Raw genomic sequence first — 25130 nt, 5'->3', positions numbered from 1 at the left:
CAACTGTCGCCATGTCGTATGGTAGGTAGGATAATGCCATTCTCCAGAATAACAATGGATTATGAGATTCGTGATTTAGTGTTGGAAACGAACCCGTTGCCGCTTTATACCAAGCCGATTTATTACTTTTCCAAAACCAGAAATCAATTTCTCCACGGCAATATTCCTTCCAATACAACCGAAAAAGTTCACTAGCGACAGCAGATTATCTCTATTGAATGAGAATACGTCTATGTAGATGAGGAAATAAGCAATAAAGATAAAATTCAATTGTTGGTTTTTTTAATAAAAAAAGGAGGGCACCCGCGAACAAGAAAACAATACGATTGAGAAGATGGGATCCCCGGGCGACGGAATTTTATGTTATACAGCGTATTTCCTATTATAAAGAGAATATTATATATTTTGATCAATGTATAGCGATATCCCGCAGCTACATTGCTAAAATTGCATTCCTTAAGTAATTCTTCAACGCTCAATTTTATACGTCCACATTTAATTATTTCATAACATAAAGCTTCCTTGAATTAATATTACATACAGTGCGCTGGAATAAGTGTTACCCCCCCTTATTAACTTATTTATTTTTAACACATAAGCAAAACGCTCGGACAGGTCGATTTTTAAAATAATCATAGTATATTATAGCATCAATGTTTCGAACTTTACGCGATCCCTCTTCAGGTAACAGGCATAACTTTGATTTTTTTTTTAAATGGGAAAGTACATCATGTATGTAATACCTCATTTAAAAGATTTTGAAATACTGATTACAAAAATATATAATACTTTAATCCTGTTTGAGGGCGTAGGCGCAAAATTTCGGTCGAATTCTTTCTAAATGCAATCATTTTTTTCGAATCCTGAGAAAACTAATAAATATTTTTGAAAAATTTAAACGCAGAATAAAATATTACATTATTCTCGATAGTCGAAAGTCTTAACGTGCCCTATCAAGTTCCCTTGACGTTGGCGATTAACATGGCGAAACTGTCTCTGTCTCGAGCTATTCTAAATATGTGTTCTGCTTTCTTTATTCCTGTCCACTCCCGGATATTCTTCAACCAAGAGGCCTGCTTTTTACCAATTCCACTGCATCCTTCGATTTTAAGAATCATAATAAGTTGAAGAATATTATACCGGTTTCGCCTTACTACGTGTCCAAAATAGGCCATCTTTCTATATTTGATGTTATCAAGCAGCTCGCGGGTTGCATTTGCTCTCTTAAGGACTGCCACATTTGGCAGCATAGCCGTCCATGGTATTTTCAGTATACGTCTGTGTAGCCATATTTCAAAGGCCTCCAAACGGTCAATGGTGGATATTTTTAATGTCCATGCTTCGATACCATACAAGAGGAGTGACCAAATGTAGCATTTAATCATGCGCTTTCGAAGTTGAAGTTGCAAGTTATCACTACAGAAGAATGACCTCATTTTTAAAAATGTCGTGCGGGCTATCTCGATTCTACATTTTATCTCTTTATCTGTATCTAGTTGTTCAGTAATATGGCAACCAAGATATTTAAAAGTAGGTACTCTTTTGAATTATAGGACCATCAACATAAAACCGTGAATCTTGATGGGCCAAACGGCTAAATACGATGTATTTTGTTTTTGAACAGTTTATATTTAGGCCAAACTCTCTTCCCACTGTGTCGATGGCATTTAAAAGGTGTTGTAATCCATTCATATCATCACTTAAAATAACTGTATCGTCTGCATATCCGATTGTATTTATCAGAATTCCATTAACTTTCACACCCCATTCCAAATTATGCAGTGCTTCCTTAAATATCCTATCTGAATATAAATTGAATAACAGTGGGGACAGTATACAACCCTGTCTGACACCTCTTTGTATTTTGCATATTTCTCTTGATTTTCCATTTATGCAAGCTGTCGCTGTTTGACGCCAGTATAATTTTTCTATGATTCGTACATTTTGACTATCAACTCCTTTATCCTTTAATATTTTAATTAATTTGTGATGTTGTACTCGATTAAAAGGCCTTCTCATAGTCAATAATTACAGCAAAGACATCTTTCCTTTGATCTCGGCATTTCTGCAATAACACATTTAGTGCAAAGAGTGCGTCCCGGGTTCCCAGTCCATTTCTGAAGCCAAATTGTGTTTCATCCTGGTCTTCTTCACATTTATCTCTGATTCTACTGTGGATGATACGTAGAAAGATTTTCAAAGTGTGGCTCATAAGGTTTATCATTCTATAATCGCTACAGTTTTTCGGACGTTGTTTTTTTGGTAGGGTATGAATTCGGACTTTAACCAATCTTCAGGGATATCACCAGTCGAATAAACATCATTGAAAAGTTTGACTAGTATTCCAATGTTTTCCTCATTTATGAGCTTTAACATTTCTGTAGGTATGTTGTCGGGACCAACGACTTTCTTGTTTTTTGTCAATTTTATAGCATGTAGTATTTCTGATTTTAGTATTTCTGGTCCTTCACCTTCATCTAAAGTCTCCAGTTCTTCGGGTCTATCATCATTAGACTAAGGCAAATATGCAAATTGCATATTTCTATAAAAGTATGCATAAAGTGCATATAACTTGAAATTTCATCAGGTGTATAGATATTATATTCATGAAATGAAATCAACGAAGAGCTTGGAAATCCGAATATATTTTGTTTCAATATTTCTAGATATTTATTGTAATTTTGTCCTTGAATAAGGGTTACAAAATCTGCTAGTTTATACCTCTAGGTAAAAATTTTTATTGGGATGGTCAGTTTTACAAATCAATTATTATGTTGTAAAATTAATACCGGTAACACCTGTCCTTGTAATATTATTGTGAATTGCAATTTGAAACTGCCGAAAATAAACGCTGTGTTTTCTCGTACAATAGCGTTTAGTTGCGTGCTTCTAATTTATGCTCATAGTATTTTTTCTTAGATAAAGAGAAAAAAACCAAGAATCTCCTGTAAATATTTGGGGATCTTCCTGCTTTCATGGTCATAATTATTATCTTGATATTTTCAAGATTCCTGATTTTAATTGTTATGCAAATAGTTACCAGGTCCTTTCTGAAGTACTTAGTTCAAGAACTAGGTGGGACATTTTTAGGAACCATTTAATTTGAAAGCAAATATTACCGTATAGGTATTTGAAAAATGCCCCAGTTATATCAGAAAATGTGGAAAGAAGTTTTTTCATGTACAAATATATATGTACCTACTCAGAAATAATAAGTTTTTGTTAGAAAATTTTAAACAGCCGTTAATTATTTAGTGTTAGCACAAACACAAAAACACGTTAGATAAAATCTAACACGCGACCGATTACGTGACAGAATAGAGCGCGACTGTTCCCGGGTTGATATAAAAAAAAGATAGACGATTCTTTATCTCCCTTGTATTGTTTCGCATGCAGTCCCTGTTGGACTGTACCTATTTTTTTCGCGTACATAATTCGGGTTTCGTTCACGGAAAGCCATTTTAAATACGAGTAAAACAATTTGAGAATAAACTATAAATCGTATCATTCCTTTGTGTAAATATGAATTCTGTAAAGAAAAAATGATATAGTACGTCTATGGGAGTAACTGTTTATAATTCACGAAGCATAGTAATATACCAAAGGAAATTGGGCATAAAGGAGAGATATTGACGCCTGAGTGAGTTTTACTGTTCATTAGTTCATGAGGCTCATGTATCTAAGTAACATAAATCAGTTAGGTAGATCATTGTATTGAAAATAAAGTGGACACCTTGAAGAACACGATTTTACAGACCAATCTTTATTTTTCATTATACAGCCTCAATAAACAAGTAAAAAAAAGAACTCCCACTGTATGTAACCACATTTTCAATTCAACGCAACGTGAAATAGCAAAATTTCTCTCAAAATTTGTTATTTATTATCCTTAAGCTAACACCAAACTCTAATTTATTGCCTCTTTACCCTATTTTGATTGTCCAGAAAAGATTGGATCATTTTATGATGAATTGTCGGTAAAATGACACAGTTCAAAGATATTTAAAATACAGGTGCTAAAACGTCCCCCTTTCGAGTGAGGTAGGGAGCTGATATGATCAGTGCCTAATTTTACTATGTAGTGGTCTAACAACGTTGTGTTAAGCTTTTTATCATTTTATGAATTAACCAGCTTAATAAAAATTCTACCGCCCACAACGGTAGTGTACACCGGTAGTGTATGGTCCTTACACTGGGTCAGGCCGATTTTATCAAAAAATAAATATTTATTAATTGCACAGTCGCAAGGGATGTTAACCGTGTTCTCTTTCCTTTGCACTGTTATATATTTTCTATCTCTCTTTGCCGGGCGTTTAAATTGGTAGGCCGCTTCAACACGTTGTTCAACGCGTCGTTTACGTAAAAATGTAAAGTTCGGAACCTTTACATTGAGAAATATTACTTTTTTAGCTGAGGATCTCCATAGTGTTGCGGAACAGGTTAGAGTTTTATATCTAGAAGTCGATGCATTCATTTCATCAATGAAAAATATGTTTTTTAAGTTTCCGCCCCATATAGGAATAGTTAGGACAATGGCGAAAAAGGTTCCATTACACCTAGCACCAATTGTTACTAGTAATTAGCAATCTATCAGCAATATCTTGACATTTTTATAAACTGCCCAATTTCTTTAATTTTCGTAAAAACGTAGCAGGGATCACGACCTTCAAAACATTAATCGCAATTTCGCAACAATCATGATTTTTTGTTATAGATGATCCCAAACCATTTTGTCAGCGCGTCATTAATTTTGACGTCATATAGCATTTTAAGAATGCCGCGAATCATTACATGACATTTTAGTTAAATCTGACACTGACAGTTGTCAGAATATTTAATTTTATATAAAAATCAATATTTATACAAATATTTGCCAGAATATTAATATTTAAAATATTTTAATGTAAAAATAAATAAATATAAAATCAAATTTCAGTATACAATGTCCGAATAGGTATACCAATGACATAAAATATTTATATTTACGTCGCTGAAAAATACTAACCTAGAAATTACAATTGTTATTTTACCATATATACGATCAAAATCGATTACTTTTATGTCAAATTATCTTTATTCGCATCATTGATTGGTTACGTATTTAGAGGATTGTAATCTCAAACCAATTATACATATTTAAATATGTCATTTTAATATGCAAATACCCGTCAAGGAATACATAATTTTCATACATAAGTTCAATGTATAATAATCACAGAGGTACATTTTTTCTGTCACTTCCAACTGTAATGCGTTAGAGAGAATTCGATAATCTGTGACGCACTGAAAAAAAGGGTTTGGGATCATCTATATTTCGATTTATCATTAAAGGTGAGATTTGTTATTCATCATAAACCTGCAACAATCTGTAAACTTTAAGAAATTTTATTTTTTTCTGAAAAATAACAACAAACGAGTTCTATATAATTTAATCTTCGGTGTATTGGTATATTGACACCAAGGTCGACTTCTTTACTAATGCAACAAGTGTATATCCTGAGCAACATCAATCTCTTTGCTAATTGGCAACGGAATGAACGCTGTCTTGAAATGATTTGCAAACCCTAATAGGTAAACAAACAAATTAGTAAAACAAATTAAAGGCTGTTGGGAGCAAACTATCAACGAAGGAAAAAGAAAAACAAACAGCTTTCTTGAAACAATTCTCCTTTCGCAACAACTTCTGCATAAAAAGACCGACACGAGAGAAGACGGTTAGTGAGGGATGCTGGGATTCAGAGTCGGATCTTGCGCGAGAAAAAATCGTAAAGCTTGTCTTAGTGGGTCACTTTTATCAACAATTTATTCAACAATAATCGATCTTGTGCAATATTGCCGTATCAAATTTTTTTTATAAAATATTATTATATTGAAATTCAAGAAATTTCGTGCAATAACCACTTCATGTCAAAAATTACTAAATTGCTAAATTGTTAAACAAATTTTGGCTGATTTAAATCCAAAATTGAGGAAGTAAAACTAAAAGACAAACAATTAGGAATGCAGGTCATAGATCTAATGACATCATACCCACCGGTACAAACTTGACGGCAAACAAATTTAACAAATTTTTCCTCATATATTAGTTTTTTTGCTACCGTCAAATTTAACAGCAAAGATCTATTGTCAAATAAAAATGATATATGTATTTACCAAAGCAGCTATCGACTACACTGTTTCTCTTTGCCTTTAAGAGTGTGAAACAAAGATAACTATCTGTATTATAAGTGTCAAACTGGCATTGTCTTATAGAAGGTTTGAAGATTTTTGTTTGTTAATTTTTGTTCTTCTTCTTTTATTTTCTTTGGGAGAGGTGCCCATTTAGCCAGCTACATTTCATAAAATTAACGCCTAACTAAACCTACCATGCAACAAGAATATTACAAACCTAATCGACCAATCAAGGGTAGAGAAGGGAAAGTGAAGTTGGTTAAAAAATAAACTGTTGTTAACAGTTGTATGACAGTGACAGACGTCAGTTACCATTTAAAATCTCACCAAATATAATAATGACGTCATATAAACTCGTCACTAATTCTAGCCAATGAAATACTCGCTGTAATAGCAATGGCATGTCAACAAAATCTGTCTATTTCCTATATATTTTTTTTTATTTAGAATATAGCAACAACGGAAAAATTACTTGCATTCCTTATTGTTTGACTTTTCCTATATTATTATGTATCTTAACTGTTGAATATATTCTGGAAATGGTTCTTGCGCTTTTAATGACGTAAATTTGACCTCAAGCATGAATTAAGATAAGAAGATCGTGTTAGATAGGTAGATAGTAACGGTAAAAATGAGGAATATGGCAAAATAAGAGGTATAAATACTGTCGTTGTTGAAACCTTGTTCAAGGGACTTCTTTGTTCTTATTTTCAATTTCTTTTGTGTCTGTGAAATCAAAAAGTGATGCAAAACCGAAATACGTTTTTGAATCGCGGAGTAATTTACAAAATAGAATGGGAACATTTCTTGAGCGTTTCTCACTACGCTCAAGAGCGTTGGCGCGAACCTGCTGAAAGCGATTCAAAGGTAGGGATATTCTGGTAGGGAACATGCTGTATATCCGGTAATTTTGCTCGGATAAATCTGAAATTTCTGAGAGTACTCTTGCAACAAATAAAACATGAAAATATTCAAAATATTTATGAGTAATTTTGTTTTATTTTTATTTCTTATTTATTCCAAAATTGTTAAATTTATAAATATTATTCTACATCTGAGTCTTAGTTTCTATTCTGAGTTTTAATTAAGGGAAAAATTACTTGCATCCCTTATTGTTTGCAGTCCTTATTATTATCTTAACTGTTGAATATATTCTGGAAATGGTTCTTGCGCTTTTAATGACGTAAATTTGACCTCAAGCATGAATTAAGATAAGAAGATCGTGTTAGATAGGTGGATAGTCACGGTAAAAATGAGGAATATGGCAAAATAAGAGATATAAATACTGACGTTCATGAAACCTTGTTCAAGGGACTTCTTTGTTCTTATTTTCAATTTCTTTTGTGCCTGTCAAATCAAAAAGTTTGGGAGTTTGGTTTTAAAATTTTGAAATTTTGGATTTCTTTTATTATTTTAAATAAAAGTACATAACTTCAAGGTTACCCTCTGAAAATTTCAGATTTCTCTGAATTAATCGGAGCAAAAGTACCGGAAATACAGCATGTTGAATATCCCTACGTTCGACACGCTTTGTCCAGTGTCTACTATTCTAGCTATGTCCACTAATCAAGAGCATATTCCGGTGTGCATCTCTTTACCATTTGATACACAAAAAAGAAATTAAAAAGAAAAGTTAATAAAACTTCAAACACTTATTCTCAAAACTGCTTTTTTCAAAGGCGCTAACTCAAAAACTACTACGCCGATCCGCCTAAAATTTTGCATGTATATTCTTAGACATTTGGTGAGGTAACCCTGTCGATATATTTTTTGTTTTATGCTTATTTTTTATCTAACAATAATAAATATAAAAAGGGGTTCAAGGCAGGTTTTGTTTATATTCGATTCAGAGTTGGACTACCATCTCCATATAGCAACTATTTCAGCATCCTTATGCATCATCAGTGAAGTTTATGTAGTCACAACTCTGAAGGGAATATAAACATTCTGCCTCTTTTAAGGCAAACCATCGCGATGCAATGAACCCACCTTTTGAGACGCAATCAAAATAATAAATATGTTGATTTTCGCCATTGTTTGTGCAAAGAATTTCGTTGTTTTGATTTCTGAGTGACACCAAAAAGTGAAAAATCGTTTTAACTAAAAAAACTGGACAGAGATATCTCGATAAACTTATAAGTTAATAAAATCTTTTTGAATTTTTTGTTTACCATGATCCAATGATAAGTTCGGATGTCCAGCGCAAAATCATTTTTTTTTGAGGTATCTTTAAAAATTTGCCACCGTTGACTTATTTTTCAATATTTTTCGTTGAATTTTTTTTGAGTATTCTGTAAATGATACTGAATAAGCTTATTTAATTAAAAAATAAAATGATTCTCTCATATTTTCAAAAAAATTCACAAAAATGTGCTTGAAATGTTGATTTCAACCCCTACGGACCTCCTTAAGGATAGATATGCCACCATTTTGATAGGCAACCCATGCTGGTCGTGTTTGTCTATGTATGAAATTTCATAAAAAAATGTTTCATCCGGTAAGCGGATGGGTACATTTCGACCTCCTATTCGGACTATTGACAAAGGCCTTAGCTACGCCTAAAAAGATTGTGGTACAGATTTTCTTTTTTCTAATGATTTTTCAATTATGTTACATTCTGTGTAGCTGATCAATCGTATACTGTGTAATTCTCACGTCAATTCGGTTATTTGGAATTACTTTTTTCTCTTCTACTTGTTCAATTAAAATATCTTTAATAATATTACATGACTTTTGTATTACAGACGAATGTTTCCAGTAATTTAGGCGTTTTAACAAATAATCGTGAAAGTGTTCACTATAAAAAATGTGCATTGCAATTACATTCGTTTCTAATAAAGACCCATCTTTGTTCTATTCTGATGGAAGTATATTGAAGATCTTAATCTTATTATCTGACCTAATTTCAGTATTATGCAGTTTCTATTGCCGACAATTTTCTTCTCCGCTAGATTTCAGTGTCAAGCTCGAAACGGTCCTGCGGGGCACCCCGAGGGGGCGAGGGAGGGAGAGTAACCTAATTGTTTTGATCCCGTTTTCTCGTTAACCGGGAGCATATTTTGCCGGACATTGCAATGAACTCGAGCGGAAAATTGCCTTCGTATCGAGGCCAGGTGAAACGTCGCCTCCCCCTCTTGCCACCCGCCCCCGACCCAGCTTCGCGCTTGTTTCTCTTCTTATTCGCCTTAATCATTTTTCTCTAAAATGGCGCGAGTTTTTGAATTATTCATGGAATCGAAACAAAATTAACTGGATGCAAATCCTTATGAATTCGTTTGTTTATTCATTCATTGGGCGCGCGAGGGGATAATTACCTAAATAGGGAATTTGTTAGTGATATTCTTGTTTGGTTATGGAAAAAGTTTCAACAGGCGCTTATTCGGGATTAGGATCTTTTAAGGGATTTTCGGTAATGGGGATGGAATGTTTTTTAGCATAGGATCGATTGAACCGTTCTTATAAATTAGTAAATTGTATTCTTAGCCCTATTTTACTTTTATTTATTATTAAACTTTTTTGGAAATGCATGACACCACACTTTGTATGACAAATATACAGGATGTTTAATTAAAACTAAAGATCATGGACTATGTTGGACTTGCGTGAATCACCCTGTATATTTCAAATGTTTATAAAGCGTCCATTGGATTAAAAACAATTTTATTCCAAAAGTGATTTCCATACTTTGTAATTTCAAAATTTTACCCTGCATTATTCATAATACACCCTACATGATATAGTTCGTTGAAATCTTTTAAAAACATAAAAATGTAAGTACAGGGTGTTTCATTAAAAATAAGGCTTATGGACTATGCTGGACTTGCGTGAATTACCCTGTACATTTAAATTTATGTATAAAAATCGCACATTTATACAGGGTGTCCCGAAAAGATTGGTCATAAATTATTCCGCACATTCTGGGGTCAAAAATAGTTCGGTTGAACTTACATTAGTACAAATGTGCTCATAAAAAAAGTTACAGCGCTTTAAAGTTACAAAATGAAAATCGAATGTTTTCAATAAATCGAAAACTATTAGAGATTTTTTATTGAAAATGGACATGTATCATTCTTATGGCAGGAACATCTTAAAACAAAATTATAGTAAAATTTGTCCACCCCATAAAATTTTATGAGGGTTTTGTTCCCTTAAACCCCCAAAACTTTTGTGTACCTTCCAATTAATTCATTATTGTGGTACCATTAGTTAAACACAACCTTTTTAAAACTTTTTTGCCTCTTAGTATTTTTTCGATAAGCCAGTTTTTATGGAAATGCGGCTTCTTTTTTAATATAATTACATAAAAATTTTATGGAGGTTTTGTTCCTTTAAACCCCCCAAATGTTTGTGTACGTTCCAATTAAACTATTATTGTGGTACCATTAGTTAAACACAGTGTTTTTAAAACTTTTTTATCTCTTTTTTTGATAAGTCACCTTTTATCGAGATGTGGCTTCTTTTTCAAAATATACCTAAAAATGTAAGTTATAAATAAATTTTCAGATTATGAACAGGCATCTAAGTATAATCATCATACTTTTAATCATATACAAATATGTGGTGGATTCGACAAATATTCAAAATATCTCAATAAACACTGGCCTGTCAAAAAAGTACGACTAATGGGCAAAAAAGTTTTGAAAACATTGTGCTTAACGTATGGTGCCACAATAATAATTTAAACTGGAACGTACACAAATGTTTGACGGGTTTAAGGGAACAAAACCCTCATAAAATGTTTATAGGGTACACAAATTTTACTTTAATTTTTATTTAAGATGTTGCTGCCATATAAATTCCACATGTCCATTTTCAATCAAAAATCTCTAAGAGTTTTCGATATATGAAAAAAAAAATCGATTTTCATTTTGTAACTTCAAAGGGCTGTAACTTTTTTGTGTGCATTATTGTATATAGGTAAGTGAGGTTCAATCAACCTATTTTTGACCCCAGAATCTGTAGTATAATTTATGACCAATCTTTTCGTGACACCCTGTATACATAAGAATCGACCTGTCTTATCGCTTTTTTATAATTCTTTACAAGTAGAGAAATAATTTTATTCCATAAGTGCCTTCCATTCTATATTTTATTATAGTTTGTTAGTACGAATTTTCGTCAAGTCAGAGATATTTCTACATTAGGCTTTTTTCTTTTTCAGGTAAATACGGAAGCCCCTGTCTTCTTTTTACTGCGCCGATTAAAAAATATTGATGGGACCGTATTCAGTATTCGTAAAGGTAAAAGTTTATATATTTTTAGATAAAGACTAAAATTAATCAATATATAACAAGCCCGCAGAATCACTATACATATAATAGCAACATAGTTTGGCAGGATCGCCATGTGATAGTAGGGGGTCGTATATACATGATTGAATGTTTATGTCTTTATATCTTTATAGTAATTTTTGGTTATATTGTTGCAGGATTTTGCCACAAACTATCAAATCGTCCAGATATATAAACATGTTTCCTAATTAAAACCTGACATGGCCATCGTCATAGCTTTTCAATAACATCCGGGGCTTGTCTTCTTCTTCAGTCTCATATGTAGCCGTGACATTTGTATTGGCCTCCGTCAGTTACGAATACCGTCTAAAGTTTTGATCTAAAGTCGAGTTCTATTTGGTAATATTCTTGTAGTATGGTATAGTTAGACCCAAACCCAAACATCCAAAGTGAAAGTTATCCTCCAACATCAAATTGTTCTATATGGTCCACATAATGTTCAGAAAAAAGTCACACCATTTTGAGCGTCGGGTTTGGGGGGGAGAGGGGAGAAATCTGCAAATTCGTAGTTTTTTAAGTTTTTCGTCAATATTTCTAAAACTAAGCGGTTTAGCATAAACAACCCTCTACACAAAATTGTTCTACATTAAATTTAAAATAAAAAAGGCCCTATGCATAACCCTTCTAAAATGAACCGTTCCAAAGTTACGGAGGTAGTATAGTATAATTGGTCCAAAAAAAGGCCTAACCCAGACATCCAAAGTAAAAGTTTTCCTTCAACACCAAATTGTTCTATATGGTCCACATATTGTTCAGTAAAAAGTTACACCATTTTGAGCGTCCGGTTTGGGGGGGAGATGGGGGAGAGTTCGGCAAATTAGTAGTTTTTTTAAGTTTTTCGTCAATATTTCTAAAACTATGCTTCAGCATAAGTAATATTTTATAGAAAAATATTCTACATAAAATTTAAAACCAAAAAGGTTCTATACATAATTGATATAAAATCAACGGTTCCAGAGTTACGGAGGGTGAAAAGTGGAGGTTTTCGATACTTTTTATATTTACCAATTTTTCCCCCGCTCCCCCCAAACCCGACGCTCAAAATGGTGTGACTTTTTTCTGAACATTATGTGGACCATATAGAACAATTTGGTGTTGGAGGATAACTTTCACTTTGGATGTCTGGGTTTTTGGTATAGTTATATTATAAATATTGCCCAAAAAATATAAAAAGTATCGAAAACCTCGACATTTCACCCTCCGTAGCTCTGGAACCGTTGATTTTATAACAATTATGTATAGAACGTTTTTTGTTTTAAATTCCATGTAGAATATTTTTGTATATAACATTGTTTACGCTAAAGCATAGTTTTAGAAATATTGACGAAAAACTTAAAAAAAATACTAATTTACCGGCTTCTCTCCCATCTCCCTCCCAAACCGGACGCTCAAAAGAACTTTTTACTGAACAATATGTGGACCATATAGAACATTTTGGTGTTGGAGGAAAACTTTTACTTTGGATGTTTGGGTTATGCCTTTTTTTGGACCAGTTATACTATACTAGCTCCATAACTTTGGAACCATTCATTTTAGAAAGATTATGCATAGGGCCTTTTTTATTTCAAATTTAATGTAGAACAATTTTGTATAAAAGATTGTTCATGCTGAACCGCATAGTTTTAGAAATATTGGCGAAAAACGTAAAAAACTACGTATTTACCGATTTCTTCCCCCTCTCCCCCCCAAACCCGACGCTCAAAATGGTGTGACTTTTTTCTGGACATTGTGTGGACCATATAGAACAATTTGGTGTTGAAGGATAACTTTCACTTTGGATGTCTGGGTTATGACATCTTTTGGATCAACTATACTATATATACTATTGGTATAAATCTAAATGTGAAAAATATGATGCTCTTGATAGAGCGTCTATACATATTGAATCACTATACATATAATAGCAATATAGTTTGGCAGGATCGCCAAGTGATAGTAGGGGGTCGTATGTACATGACTGAATGTTTATGCCTTTATATCTTTATAGTAATTTTTGGTTATATTGTTGCAGGATTTTGCCACAAACTATCAAATCGTCCACGTATAATATATTATAAACATGTTTCCTAATTGAAACCTGACATGGCCATCGTCATAGCCTTTCAATAATATCCGGGGCTTGTCTTCTTCTTCAGTCTCATATGTAGTCGTGTCATTTGCATTGGCCTCCGTCAGTTGCGAATACCGTGTAAAGTTTTGATTTCGAGTAAAGTCGAGTTCTATTTGGTAATATTTTGATATACATCTAAATGTGAAAAATATGATGCTCTTGATAGAGCGCCTAAATTTTTTTGTATGCATATTGCATGGTAATGTAAGTCTATCGTTCCAAATTTTATTATTGAGTTGTCTGTAGTCTATTACTACTTCCTTAGCTTATTTTATTAAGAGTAAGTTAGTTTCCTTTAGTTTTTTTTACTATCATGTATTTTATTTTTCCTGTATAAACTGTACTTGTTATGAATTTTTTCCATCTTTATTTTCTTGCGTTTTCAATAAACTTTCGTCTCTTATGGCGTATATACGAAATATGTGCAATGTTAGGCACGTTAACAAGAAACTAGTTAATATGTTAACTAAGACACTGATGGATTAACCCACCGACATATTTCGGAAAGGAAGAGATTTACAACTTTTATTACGTACAATTTTAGTGGAAAAAGCATCTTAACCTAATTAAAAAAGAGACGGCAGCGTTTATTTTATACACTGTCACGAAACTGTTATCTCTACTCGAGAAAGCGTCATCTCCAGTCCATTCGGAGGCTGAATTGCCCTGACGCTGCAACTCGCCGGCAGCCGAAACGCCGGAATAGATTTACAGCTAAATTCTCTGTCGTTTCCTTTTGCGTAACTGCTTCAGTAATGGACGTCGGTGTTAATGTTAACGTTAACGTCTAGAGATGGAAGCACTACAATAAAGAACACGCACACATATTTCACGTCGGTTGGTACGTTTGACCCTACTGAATGTTCTGAACGATGTAAATTCATGAATGTACAGGGACCGTTTAACTAAATTCATAAATAGTTTTACTTTATAGAAGGAATATCTGAATCAGAATTTGGTCATCAGCGAAACATAAAGTGTATGATTCTGATTGCTCAGGATCATGACAACTTGAGTTACATGATGAGGAAGCTAATAGAAGAATATAAGAAAGGGGGTCTCGACGTGATCATTAAGAAAACTGAAGTCATGTGTATTAGAGGGACAAAGCAGTCCATTACATTAGACGATGGGGTAGAAATTAAACACTGATACAAATATCTCAGCATGAAAATAACTCAAGATGGAACACTCGATGCTGCCGTAAAAGACAGAAACATACAGGTTAGAAAAGCCACAAAGCTATTTTTATCGGTTTAAAGGACACTCTTAAACATAAATTTATTTCCACCGTTACTTACATACTCCTTAAGCGTTGCTTATATTTACAAGTGTAAAGCATTCGATGTTTTGGAATAGAACCCTCTCCAAATGCTGCGGTTCTTAGCCATCGAATCCGCTTCTGTCCAAATGTTTCCTTGTACTCTTAAGCGTCTTTATAATCTCGCTCTTTCCCGTTCATTCTGGTCTTCCTTTTCTTCCTTCTCTTTTCACTACTGCTTTCCACACTTAAGCAGCGTTGACATGGGTCAAGTGACTTGAACAACTCACTTGAATTTAAGTGAATTTAACGCTTTTTGAACGTCTAACCTTCTCTAAACGAACGATTCTTTCAAGTGAAATGAATCAGGTCATATGAATTAGGAGTTTAGACGTTCAAAAAGCGTTCAATTTACTTGAATTCAAAGTTTATAAGTCACTTGACCCATGCCAACGCAGCTTTACTTCACTTTTCTATTTTCATTCATACGGACTATATGACCATATCACGCAAGTTATCTTTATTCGACTTTGTCTAAGACTGATACAACATTACAATGTTCCCGCATATAATCGTTCCTTAATATATTGCCTTGGACATTCCCAAAATCACTCGCATTTTACTTTTACCTTACTTTTGCCCCTGTCAGTTAAAGTCCAAGTTTCTCAGCCGTATAATAGCACGGTCTCTTAGCAAAACAGAATTTCAAGATTATTCCAATAATTTCATGATGGTCAACATTATCACGAACAAAAATGCCGAAACTCTGAACGTGGGGTTTTTTTGCGGGTCTTTTTTGGGGTTTAAACGTATTTCGCCCAATTTTTGAATGTCCTAAAGGACAGTTACTTTAAATTTTATATATAACGTATAAAAAACCTTGATTTGTGAATTTTGAACTGAATCTCTATTTTGAAGTGAATCTCTAAAAAACAAAACATCCCCAAAATCCTAAAAAAACAAGTTTTTTCGGGTTTTTGCAACTAGCACACTTTAAAATAATTAGAACTGATAATATAGTTTTTAATAAAATGCACAAAATAAAAAGAAATAGATTTGCAGCCATCTCCAAAAAATAAACGAAAAAATAGGCATGTTTTGGAAAAGCTTGAACTCTTATACCTATGATTTTTTTTGAAATTTTTAAATTTATGCATTCTATTAAAAAAAAATTAAAACGATAAACGTTTTTGGGGAAGGGGTATCGAGGTGACGTTAAAAATTGCGCTGTTTTATTTTTAATCACATAAAAGACGTCAAAAATAAAAAATGGTTCAGGTTGGATCAATCTCAAAAAATATGACTAATCCCGCAAAAACCCTTAAACACCTTGGAAGTATGGTTTTGGACTGTTTGAACGTGTTTCTCCAATTCTTGAATATCTTAAAGAATTCGGTTAAGTAAAAAAAAATCGGGAAAGTTATTAATTATTCCGAAAAACACCTAAAAAACACTTTTTCGGATTTTTGAAGGTGATGTATCAAAAAAAAAATCTGAAAAAAATTAGATATAAAATAGTAAATGGTTGAATGCTCGAATATATGAAATTTACGGAAATAAAAGGCAGATATCGAGCACTGAGTTTATTAAATATTGCCCAAGTATACTTTCGCTATCTAGAGCATCTTCAGGGGAATCTGAAATAAGCAAAAAAACGCCATTGTAAAAGGAAGAAAAGTTAGAGACTTCGTCAAAAAATCGAAGATGATGTGACAAAAAAGTTCAATAACTTTTCTTACTTATTTCGCTAATAAAAAGAAGGTATTATCCTCGAATGTCATATAATAAAATAGTTTGGTGGCAACTTAAATTAACATATAAATACACACTTAACAAAGGACAAAACAGATAAATTTGAGTGCCTGGTAAAATTCTACATTTTTGCAAGATGGAAGCAGATGGAAGCATTAGTACTTCATTCTGCTTCCATCTTGCAAAAATGTAGAATCTTACCAGGCACTCAAATTTATTTTTTTTATCCTTTGTTAATTGTGTATTTATATGTTAATTTAAGTTGCCACCAAACTATTTTATTAGATGACATTCGAGGATAATACCTTCTTTTTATTGACGAAGTAAGTAAGAAAGTTATTAAACTCTTTTGTCACATCATCTACGATTTTTTGTCGAAGTCTCTAACTTTTTCTTCCTTTTACAATGGCGTTTTCTTTGCTTATTTCAGATGCCCCTGAAGATGCTCTAGATAGCGAAAGTATACTTGGGCAATATTTAATAAACTCAGTGCTCGATATCTGCCTTTTATTTCTGTAAATTAAATTAGATGTAGTTTGTGATAAAGTACATATCGACCGTTAAGTACCAATACCTTCTATCTAACGACAGGTAAATTTTACAGGAGAAGCAAAAAACTTATTTAATTTTGCTCTGCCAATCAGAATAATTTAATATATGGACTTTCTACTTTTTATGTATAAGATTATCGTACATCACATATTTGATTTTGAAAAAAAAAATTGAAAAAGACAGTTTGTCAGTTAGGATGTATTGTTTTTCTCTGTTACTTGAAATATATGTATTTAATGGAAGATAGGAGGTCTTTTGCGCCGCCTATGGACTAAGAACACCCTAAGTAATATTAATTATTTTTGTGGAAAGATCTGCTATCTACATTTCAATTTACTAAACGTCCCTTTGGTGGTTGTGTGTACATTTTTAACTATAACTGTATTATAATCTGGAATATGTAACTATTATCTTAACTTAAAATTAATCTATAAGAACTTTAACTCACAAAAACATGAGTTAAATTGAGGTTAGGTATTTATTTTTTGTACAAAGTCTTAATTAGGCTGTTAATTTTAGTTGTATAAACACTCCTTACCTTTTGAAACACCAGACACACACTTAAATACAATATTGTACGGCAGAAGAACTAAATACGATACAAAAAATGAAAAATAGCGGGAAACTGTTGATATACAGGCGGTACAACTAACAAACAATAACCAATAATGAGTAGATAGAGAATATTTCTGCTATTCAGTTAGAAGGTATTCCCGGCATAAAAAACGCTGATTAAGGTAGGAAATATTTCCATGATGTCATTTTAAATACTTTGAGAATAGATCTAGTTAAGATATTTTGTTAGAAGATGCGTAACAAGCTTTGCAGTTAGAAGGTGCGATAAACTCATTTTTGAAAAAAATGTTAGGTAGGGGTAGAAGGTATTGGTACTTAACGGTCGATATTTATATAAATGAAAAAAGTAGACTTGCAGTTATCTATAAAAAGCTATTATACGCTGTATTCTAAATAAAAAAAAAATGCATTTTGAGGTTAAGTGCACTCAAACTACGGGTCTATAAAAATATACATGTTTTACAAAAGCCCTTAAGTAGGCGTGGGAATTTTTTGAAAATTTTAAATTCATTGCATCCTACCTAAAAAAAATAAAAACGAAAAAATTCTGTTTTTTAGTGGCACGGGAGGGGGATGGAGGTGGCGGTTTAAAATAGTGCTTATTCTTAATTTTTACTTGCATAGAATGTCAGGAATTAAAAAAAAATGAATTCTGTACCTGAGGACATTTTGCCTATGTTAACGAGGGATACCCCTCTTTAGTCTGATAGATTACCACCATCCCTGTTACAAGATTATCTATTATTCTTATTATTATATATGCAATCATTTTTTTAATATATTACTCTACCCTTTTCTTATCAATAACAAAAGACACCAAATGAGGCGTCCTCGTATATACGGAATATGTCACCGTGATATTAAGGTTAACGTAGCGAAAGAGCTTGTTTATTTTGCTCCTTCAAATTGCCCTGGATTCCTGGAATTTAAAACATTGCCTGTTTTAGGCATAAAGAAGAATTTCGGTCGGTCTTTTGAGAATTCGTCTACATTTTTGAAGAAATTGTTCATTTAAAAAATAAAAAAAGGAATATAGATCTTGGAACGATTGTATCATAAAAAAGGGAATGATAGTGGGCGTAGGAAGGATAAATAGAAAATATAATCTATATAATATTTTGTGCAAATGTACAGGGTAGTAAAATCAAACCAAAACAAACGACCAAAATTTGAACATGATCAAACAACTTACAGGAATAAATCAATTAATCCAAGTAATGAAGCTTAAAATAGGACAATTTTTAAGGAATGGATCAATTTGCTTGAAAATTTGAGAATTAGTGGATAGTCCCTGGATCAAAATTCATATGATGCCGAAAGGCGCTTTTACCATGGGGCTGGTTGCCACCCTATCTCGGGGGTGGAAATTTTTTATCACATTTTGACCGCAAAAGTTGGTAAAAATATTCATTCTAAGCAAAAAACGTCCTATACATTTTTTTGATAAAATTGATAGTTTCGATTTATTCGCTATCAAAAGTGTTAGTTTTATATCGAAAACATCAATGTTTTTAATCAGTTTTCTGATAATAACTCAAAAAGTTTTCGTTTTATCAAAAAAACTTTGCTTAACAAAAATGTACCTTTTAAAAAAATAAACAAAGCCGTTTTCTTTAATTTTCTTTAAGACCAATAGTAATCGATTTATACTTTGTTATATGTTAGTTCTTTTTCGTCAAATGCTACATATTGTAGTTTCAAAGTCAAAAGACGGGAAAACTAAGCATTTTTCGAGGAGAACTTGTTCAATCTAACTTAAAGCTTTTAAAAATATCTACCCGCAGAAATAAAAGAAGTCTCTAGCTCAAAAATTAAGTCACTTATAATGAAAAAAATGTCAGTTCCTATATTTTTCAGTGAAAAAGTGATTGGAAGCAACCCTCTAATTAAAATTAGTCATTGACCATATTTTTAATAGGTTCTAGAAGTTTGACAGGCTTAGAATGATTAGTTTAAAAAAAATGGAGTTAAAAGCGAATAACGAATTTTTGGAGTTTGCTAAAAAATGCCCTTTTCTTCAGAATATAAAGATTAGCCATCAGAGATACGAAAAAATGTTTCAATATGAAATTGTAGCATAATTAATTCCCAAGAACTTGTTTTGCAAAAATTTTTTCTATTGCAAAAATTGACTTAGCTATTGCCAATTAAAACTTGTAATATCATGCAAAAACTACCTTTACCAATCCTTTGAAAGTCACCACTTTTTGCGACTGAGGATTTTAAAAGAATTTAATATTAAAACAAATAAAATTATTATGATTGAATAGGTATTTTCAATATATTTTAAAAACGAAGGATCACTTGCCATAAGGTCCCATTTAAAAGTTTTCGCCACAGTAGCTCTGTAACGTCATCTGTCACTATTACGTCACCTGTTATGACTAGTTGAGAAGCTTAGTTGACTAGTCCGTTTATTTCATCCCTCAAAATTTCAATATTATAAGTAAAACCATTCTCACACAATCTTTGTGTGTCGTCTACTTCGCGTTTTATGTACCCTATACAGAATTTGTTGTTAACGTAAGTAATTTCGCATGAATGGTCATTTTTTTTCCTGTTATTCTGTTGCGTGCTTCAATCTTACTGCCTTTTGTATCCCTTTGTTTATTTTTATTTGTGATCATTGATCTTTTGTTTGAAGTCTTTTGTGATTCGTTATTTGCTGTCTACAATATGAAATGTAATGAGTTTATGACAATAAAAAGTTAGTTTTATTGTTACCAATATTTTTCTGAAAGCCTCAGCAAAAATAGTAATAAACAAAGAAACTTTTCTTATTAGTCGTCATTCTGTTATTTCAGAAATCAGGAATTTCTTTAATACCATAAATTTCCCTAACTTTTACGGATATCAGCCGTTAATACGGGGTTTTCTTTAGTAAAGTTCTTCTTTATACCATAAGAACGTAAAAGTGGTGATGTAGGTTGTACTGTACCTATATTGGCGCAAAACAGCGTCGTACTCTGTTTTCTGTATTTTTAAAATTCAAGTAATATTGAGCAAATATAAATAAATAAAATATAGTAGTTGATGGATTCGACCGTTACTTGATGGAAGTTCATTTTATCTCACAATAAAACACTGAAAACTTTTGTTTTCTATACTTCCACAAAATTTATTATAACTATGTGACTACAGCTGTTTCGGCAGAGTGACTTTTTCAAGTGATATAATTTACACATTGGCAAACATTGGCATTTATAAAAGGCAAACACATTGTAAATTATATCACTTGAAAAAGGCACTCTGCCGAAACAGCTGTAGTCAGATAGTTGTAAATAATAAATTTTGTGGAAGTATAGAAAACAAAAGTTCTCAGTGTTTTATTGTGAGATAAAATATAGTAGTATGTATAATTAAAACTGAATAAAGTAATTTTGATGTTTATTTATGACTGGCAAATGCTCAATTAATCTGCTCAAAATCACATTATATAAAATACAGTTCTGACGGGTACTCATAGTCCTACAAAAAATGTACCGATGCATATGGGCAAATACCATGGTTTAATTTAATTTGTCTGACTGTACATAAATGTCAACAATTTCGAATTTTACATTTAAATTGTTCTTCAATAAGCCAACATGTTGCAAATACTAGATTAATTCCCATTCGTTTGTGTAATTAATAACAGAAAACATTACCATTTTGTCAGATTAAAAGCAAAACAGAAACTAAACTATTTTCAATTTTTGTTCTAGGATGTGAAAAATTAAACTGTTTAATCTTCAGACAAAAATGGTAACCGTACAGACGCTGTCATAAATAAATGCAAATATCATAAAAAAGACAGCAAAATATTAATTTAGCAAAATTGATTATTATTGTGAATATCAACCACTATTTCATTATAAACCAGTATTTCAATAAAAATTTTGAAATATTCCTCGCTAATATGATAGGTATATAAAAGGTTCGTAGAAATATATAATTTTATTTTATAATAATTAAATGAAATATAGACAAGGCGAGAACGGCGGGTTCTTTGGAGAAAATATTCCCATGAAATTTTTTTGAATAATCACATTCGTAAGATATTCCAGAATAAGATTCAAGAAGTCGCCCACGCGATAAGTGTTCCAATTTTTTTTTAACAATTTTTTTTAATCAAATTGCAAAAATCGGTATTTTCGGCTTGGACAATTTTTTTACGTTTTTTTTTGACCATTCTGGATAAAAAAGGTCTCTTATAATTTTTCTCTAAAGTTGATCGTTTTCGAGGTAAAAGCATTTTAAAATTGAAAAAAAAAACGAAAAATGGCGATTTTCAAGGCTTAATAACTCGGTTAAAAGTTATTACTATGGAAGTTAGAAAGTGACTAAATCAAATTTTAAAGCCCCTCCTACAAGATCCTGAAGAACTTTTTGTCATTATTTGATTACTAAGTTGTTATTTTTAAGTAATAATAATGAGCGCCATGCACGTTTTAGGCGGCCGTAAATGATGAGTGGGAAAGAGATGCCATTCAGGCAGTCCAATGGCGAATCTCACTCGCACTCACATTTGCAGCCGCGTCAATACGATCTTACCGCTCATTATTAATAAATAAAAATAACAGCTTAGTAATAAATTAATGATACAAATTTCTTCAGGATCATGTAGGGGAGGCTTTAAATTTGATTTAATCACTTTCTGACTTTCATAATAATAATTTTTAACCGAGTTATTAAGTCTTAAAAATGGCCATTTTCGCGTTTTTCAAATTTTAAATTGCTTATAACTCGAACACCATCAACTTTAGAGAAAAATTACGAGAGACCTTTTTTGTTCAGAATTGTCCGAAGAATCTAAAAAAAATTTGTCCGGGTCGAAAATATTGGTTTTTGCAATTTGAGTAAAAAAAAATGTTAAAAAAAATTGGACCACTTTTCGCGTGGGCGATTTCTTGCACCTTATTCTGGGGTGTCTCACGAATGTGATTATGCAAAAAAATCTCATAAGAATATTTTTTCCAACAAACCTGCCGTTTTCGACTTGTCTAATACCGGAATCCCCTTGTTTAGTAAACTGACTAAACCATCGATGACTTCCATCGATGTCACATGTCGTGACGATTTTTCATTTTACTATAGAGAAAAATTAATACAACGTCACTATAAAAGCTTTGCTTCAAAAATACAAGCAGATATATACAGAGAGGGGCAAAATTATGGAATAAATTCATTGTCTCTAAAATGGACGATTTTGAAGAAAAATCTCGAAACAGGTCGATTTTTTTTAAATTACAATTTTTTGGTACCTATATATTTCCTACTAGTGACGTCATCCATCTGGACGTGACAACGTAATCGATGATTTTTTAAATGGGAATAGGGGTCGTCTGGTAATATTAAATTCTCTATTCAGTAATATAAAGATTAATATCATTATTTATACAGGGTGGCCAAAAAAATAATGTTTCAATTAAATTAATTGACGCAACAAGAAGCACGTATGTCATATTGCTCTCAGAAAATATAAAAAAAAATTATTTGGTAAATAAACATATCGTTTCGCTTAAATTAAATCTCAAACAGCCTCCCACCTGTCTCTTGGCAGTTTAAACATTTAATTTAAGCGAAAAGCAATGTTTATTTCCCAAATAAACATTTTTTTTTCTATTTTCTGAGAGCAAGGGAATGTATTTTGAGTTAAATAAATTATATACATTTTCCTTTTTGCGATAATTTATTAAATTCAAAAATTATATTTTTGACTCCCCTGTATAAATAATGATGTTAATGGTTATATTACTGCATAGAGAATTGAACACCCATTAAAATGAGCTACAACACGACCCCTATTCCCATTTGAAATCACGAGTATGAAATACAAACCAAAAAATTTTTATGTAAAAATAAAAATCGACATTTTAGAGAAAAAGAATTTATTCCATAATTTTGCACCTCTCTGTATAAATTATTATTTGTAATAAGAATTACACCGCCAAAAATTTCATCAAACTGACAAGAACAAAAAAGAGCCACTTACTTTGAGGCCTCGGGCCATTTATTTGATCCCTTTGTACTAAATCAATTCAATTAAAGTCCACAAAGCGGATTTTTTATAAAGAAAAGGCCAAAATATTAACGTAAGTATTATACGGCCGACAGCCAATCCGTTCTTCTATCGGGGGCTGACCGCCACTTAACGACTGACATAAATCTCCGACAAACAAAGGCTGGTACACTCCAGAAAAATTCATCCCTTAATTTCGACCGATATAATGAAAAAAGTGGCCGAGTTTCGTAAGGTCGAGTAAATATGAAGGAAAATATAAGTTAGGTAGAGTGTAGAGCTAAGTCGTATAATAGAAATAGAAGGAAATAGAAATATTTATTAATCCTTTAGAGTCATTTTTACAAATGTATAGGACAGGTCATAGAGATGATTCTACATTGTAGAACAGTAACAGGCTAACATTGTTCAGCTACAAATTTAAGGTACCTATCAGGATTAATTTATTGATATATCTCTTAGAAGTTGGTTATGTCATATTGATAACATATTATATACGCAAGGTGTAGATTAAATTTAATATCTACACAGTAAGACAAACATGAAGAATCTCCTAAAATGAGAGAGAGTATAACTCTGCATTTTGATATTTTGGGTGTTCTGATTGTCAACCAATGAATTGGCCGAATGAGCTAATGTAATAAAATACTTATAGTCTAGAAAGCCACTGCGCATCCGCTAGGAAAAATATTCCGATTCGGATTTTTTGCACAATCTTACTCAAAAAGGACCCCTTTAAACAAATTTGCATGTTGCCAGGACCAAAAGTGGGCCAAAAATTTTTTAAACGTTTTGTTTTTGTTTTTTTCCTAAAATTATTTTTTTTCATGGAGCAAAGTTTTTTTTAGGTTTTTTGGATCATTCCAAACCGAAAAAGTCTGTAGTGACATTTCTCTAAAGTTGATAGTTTTTGACATATAAGCGACTAAAAATTGAAAAATTGCAAAATTGGCCATTTTTAACCCTCAAAAACTGTGAAAAACTGAAAATTTGAATGTTGCCAAGGTAGGTAGTTATTCTTTAAACATCGATTGATGAAATCCCGAAGAGTTTTTGCCAGGAGCGTCATTTGAAATTTTGTTTGGGGGGGGGGGCAAGCACTATATATACAATACATTATATATGATGTTATGATGAATATTGATGTATTTTTTGTAAATTTCAGTCAGTATTTCGGGGCCAGGGGGGGGGGCAAATGCCCCCCCTGGACGCCCAAATGACGCCCCTGGTTTTTGCCATGCAATATTCAAAACTCCATTGTTTTTTAATTGCTAATCAAGCGTGCGCGACACTATTTTCCACCGACAGTATGATGCAAATGAAAGAAATAAATTCGTTATTTCGTAAACCGGCGACTTTAAGGAAAAATCCCGAAACAGGTCGATTTTTATTTTTGAGTTATGATATTCTGGCATA

The 25130-nt window shown here is 32.2% G+C and overlaps 1 protein-coding gene across 2 annotated transcripts in view; it reads right to left on the bottom strand.

Annotated features, from left to right (window-relative positions):
• The window catches only part of LOC114338253 (60S ribosomal protein L10a), a 465341-nt gene that overhangs the window by 388681 nt on the left and 51530 nt on the right, over nt 1-25130 (bottom strand). Inside the window, exon 1 of one of the 2 annotated variants that reach the window (XM_050652555.1) lies at nt 24049-24053. The exons of the other annotated variant lie outside the window; for it this stretch is intronic. Within the exon in view, the coding sequence (XP_050508512.1) occupies nt 24049-24053 (5 nt within the window). Of the gene's footprint in view, nt 1-24048; nt 24054-25130 lie in introns of those variants that run through there. 2 annotated transcript variants of the gene reach the window in all.

This window comes from Diabrotica virgifera, chromosome 1 (assembly GCF_917563875.1).
Source record: "Diabrotica virgifera virgifera chromosome 1, PGI_DIABVI_V3a".
Classification (NCBI taxonomy): Eukaryota; Metazoa; Arthropoda; class Insecta; order Coleoptera; family Chrysomelidae; genus Diabrotica; species Diabrotica virgifera.
This window is presented reverse-complemented; position numbering and strand designations above follow the sequence as displayed.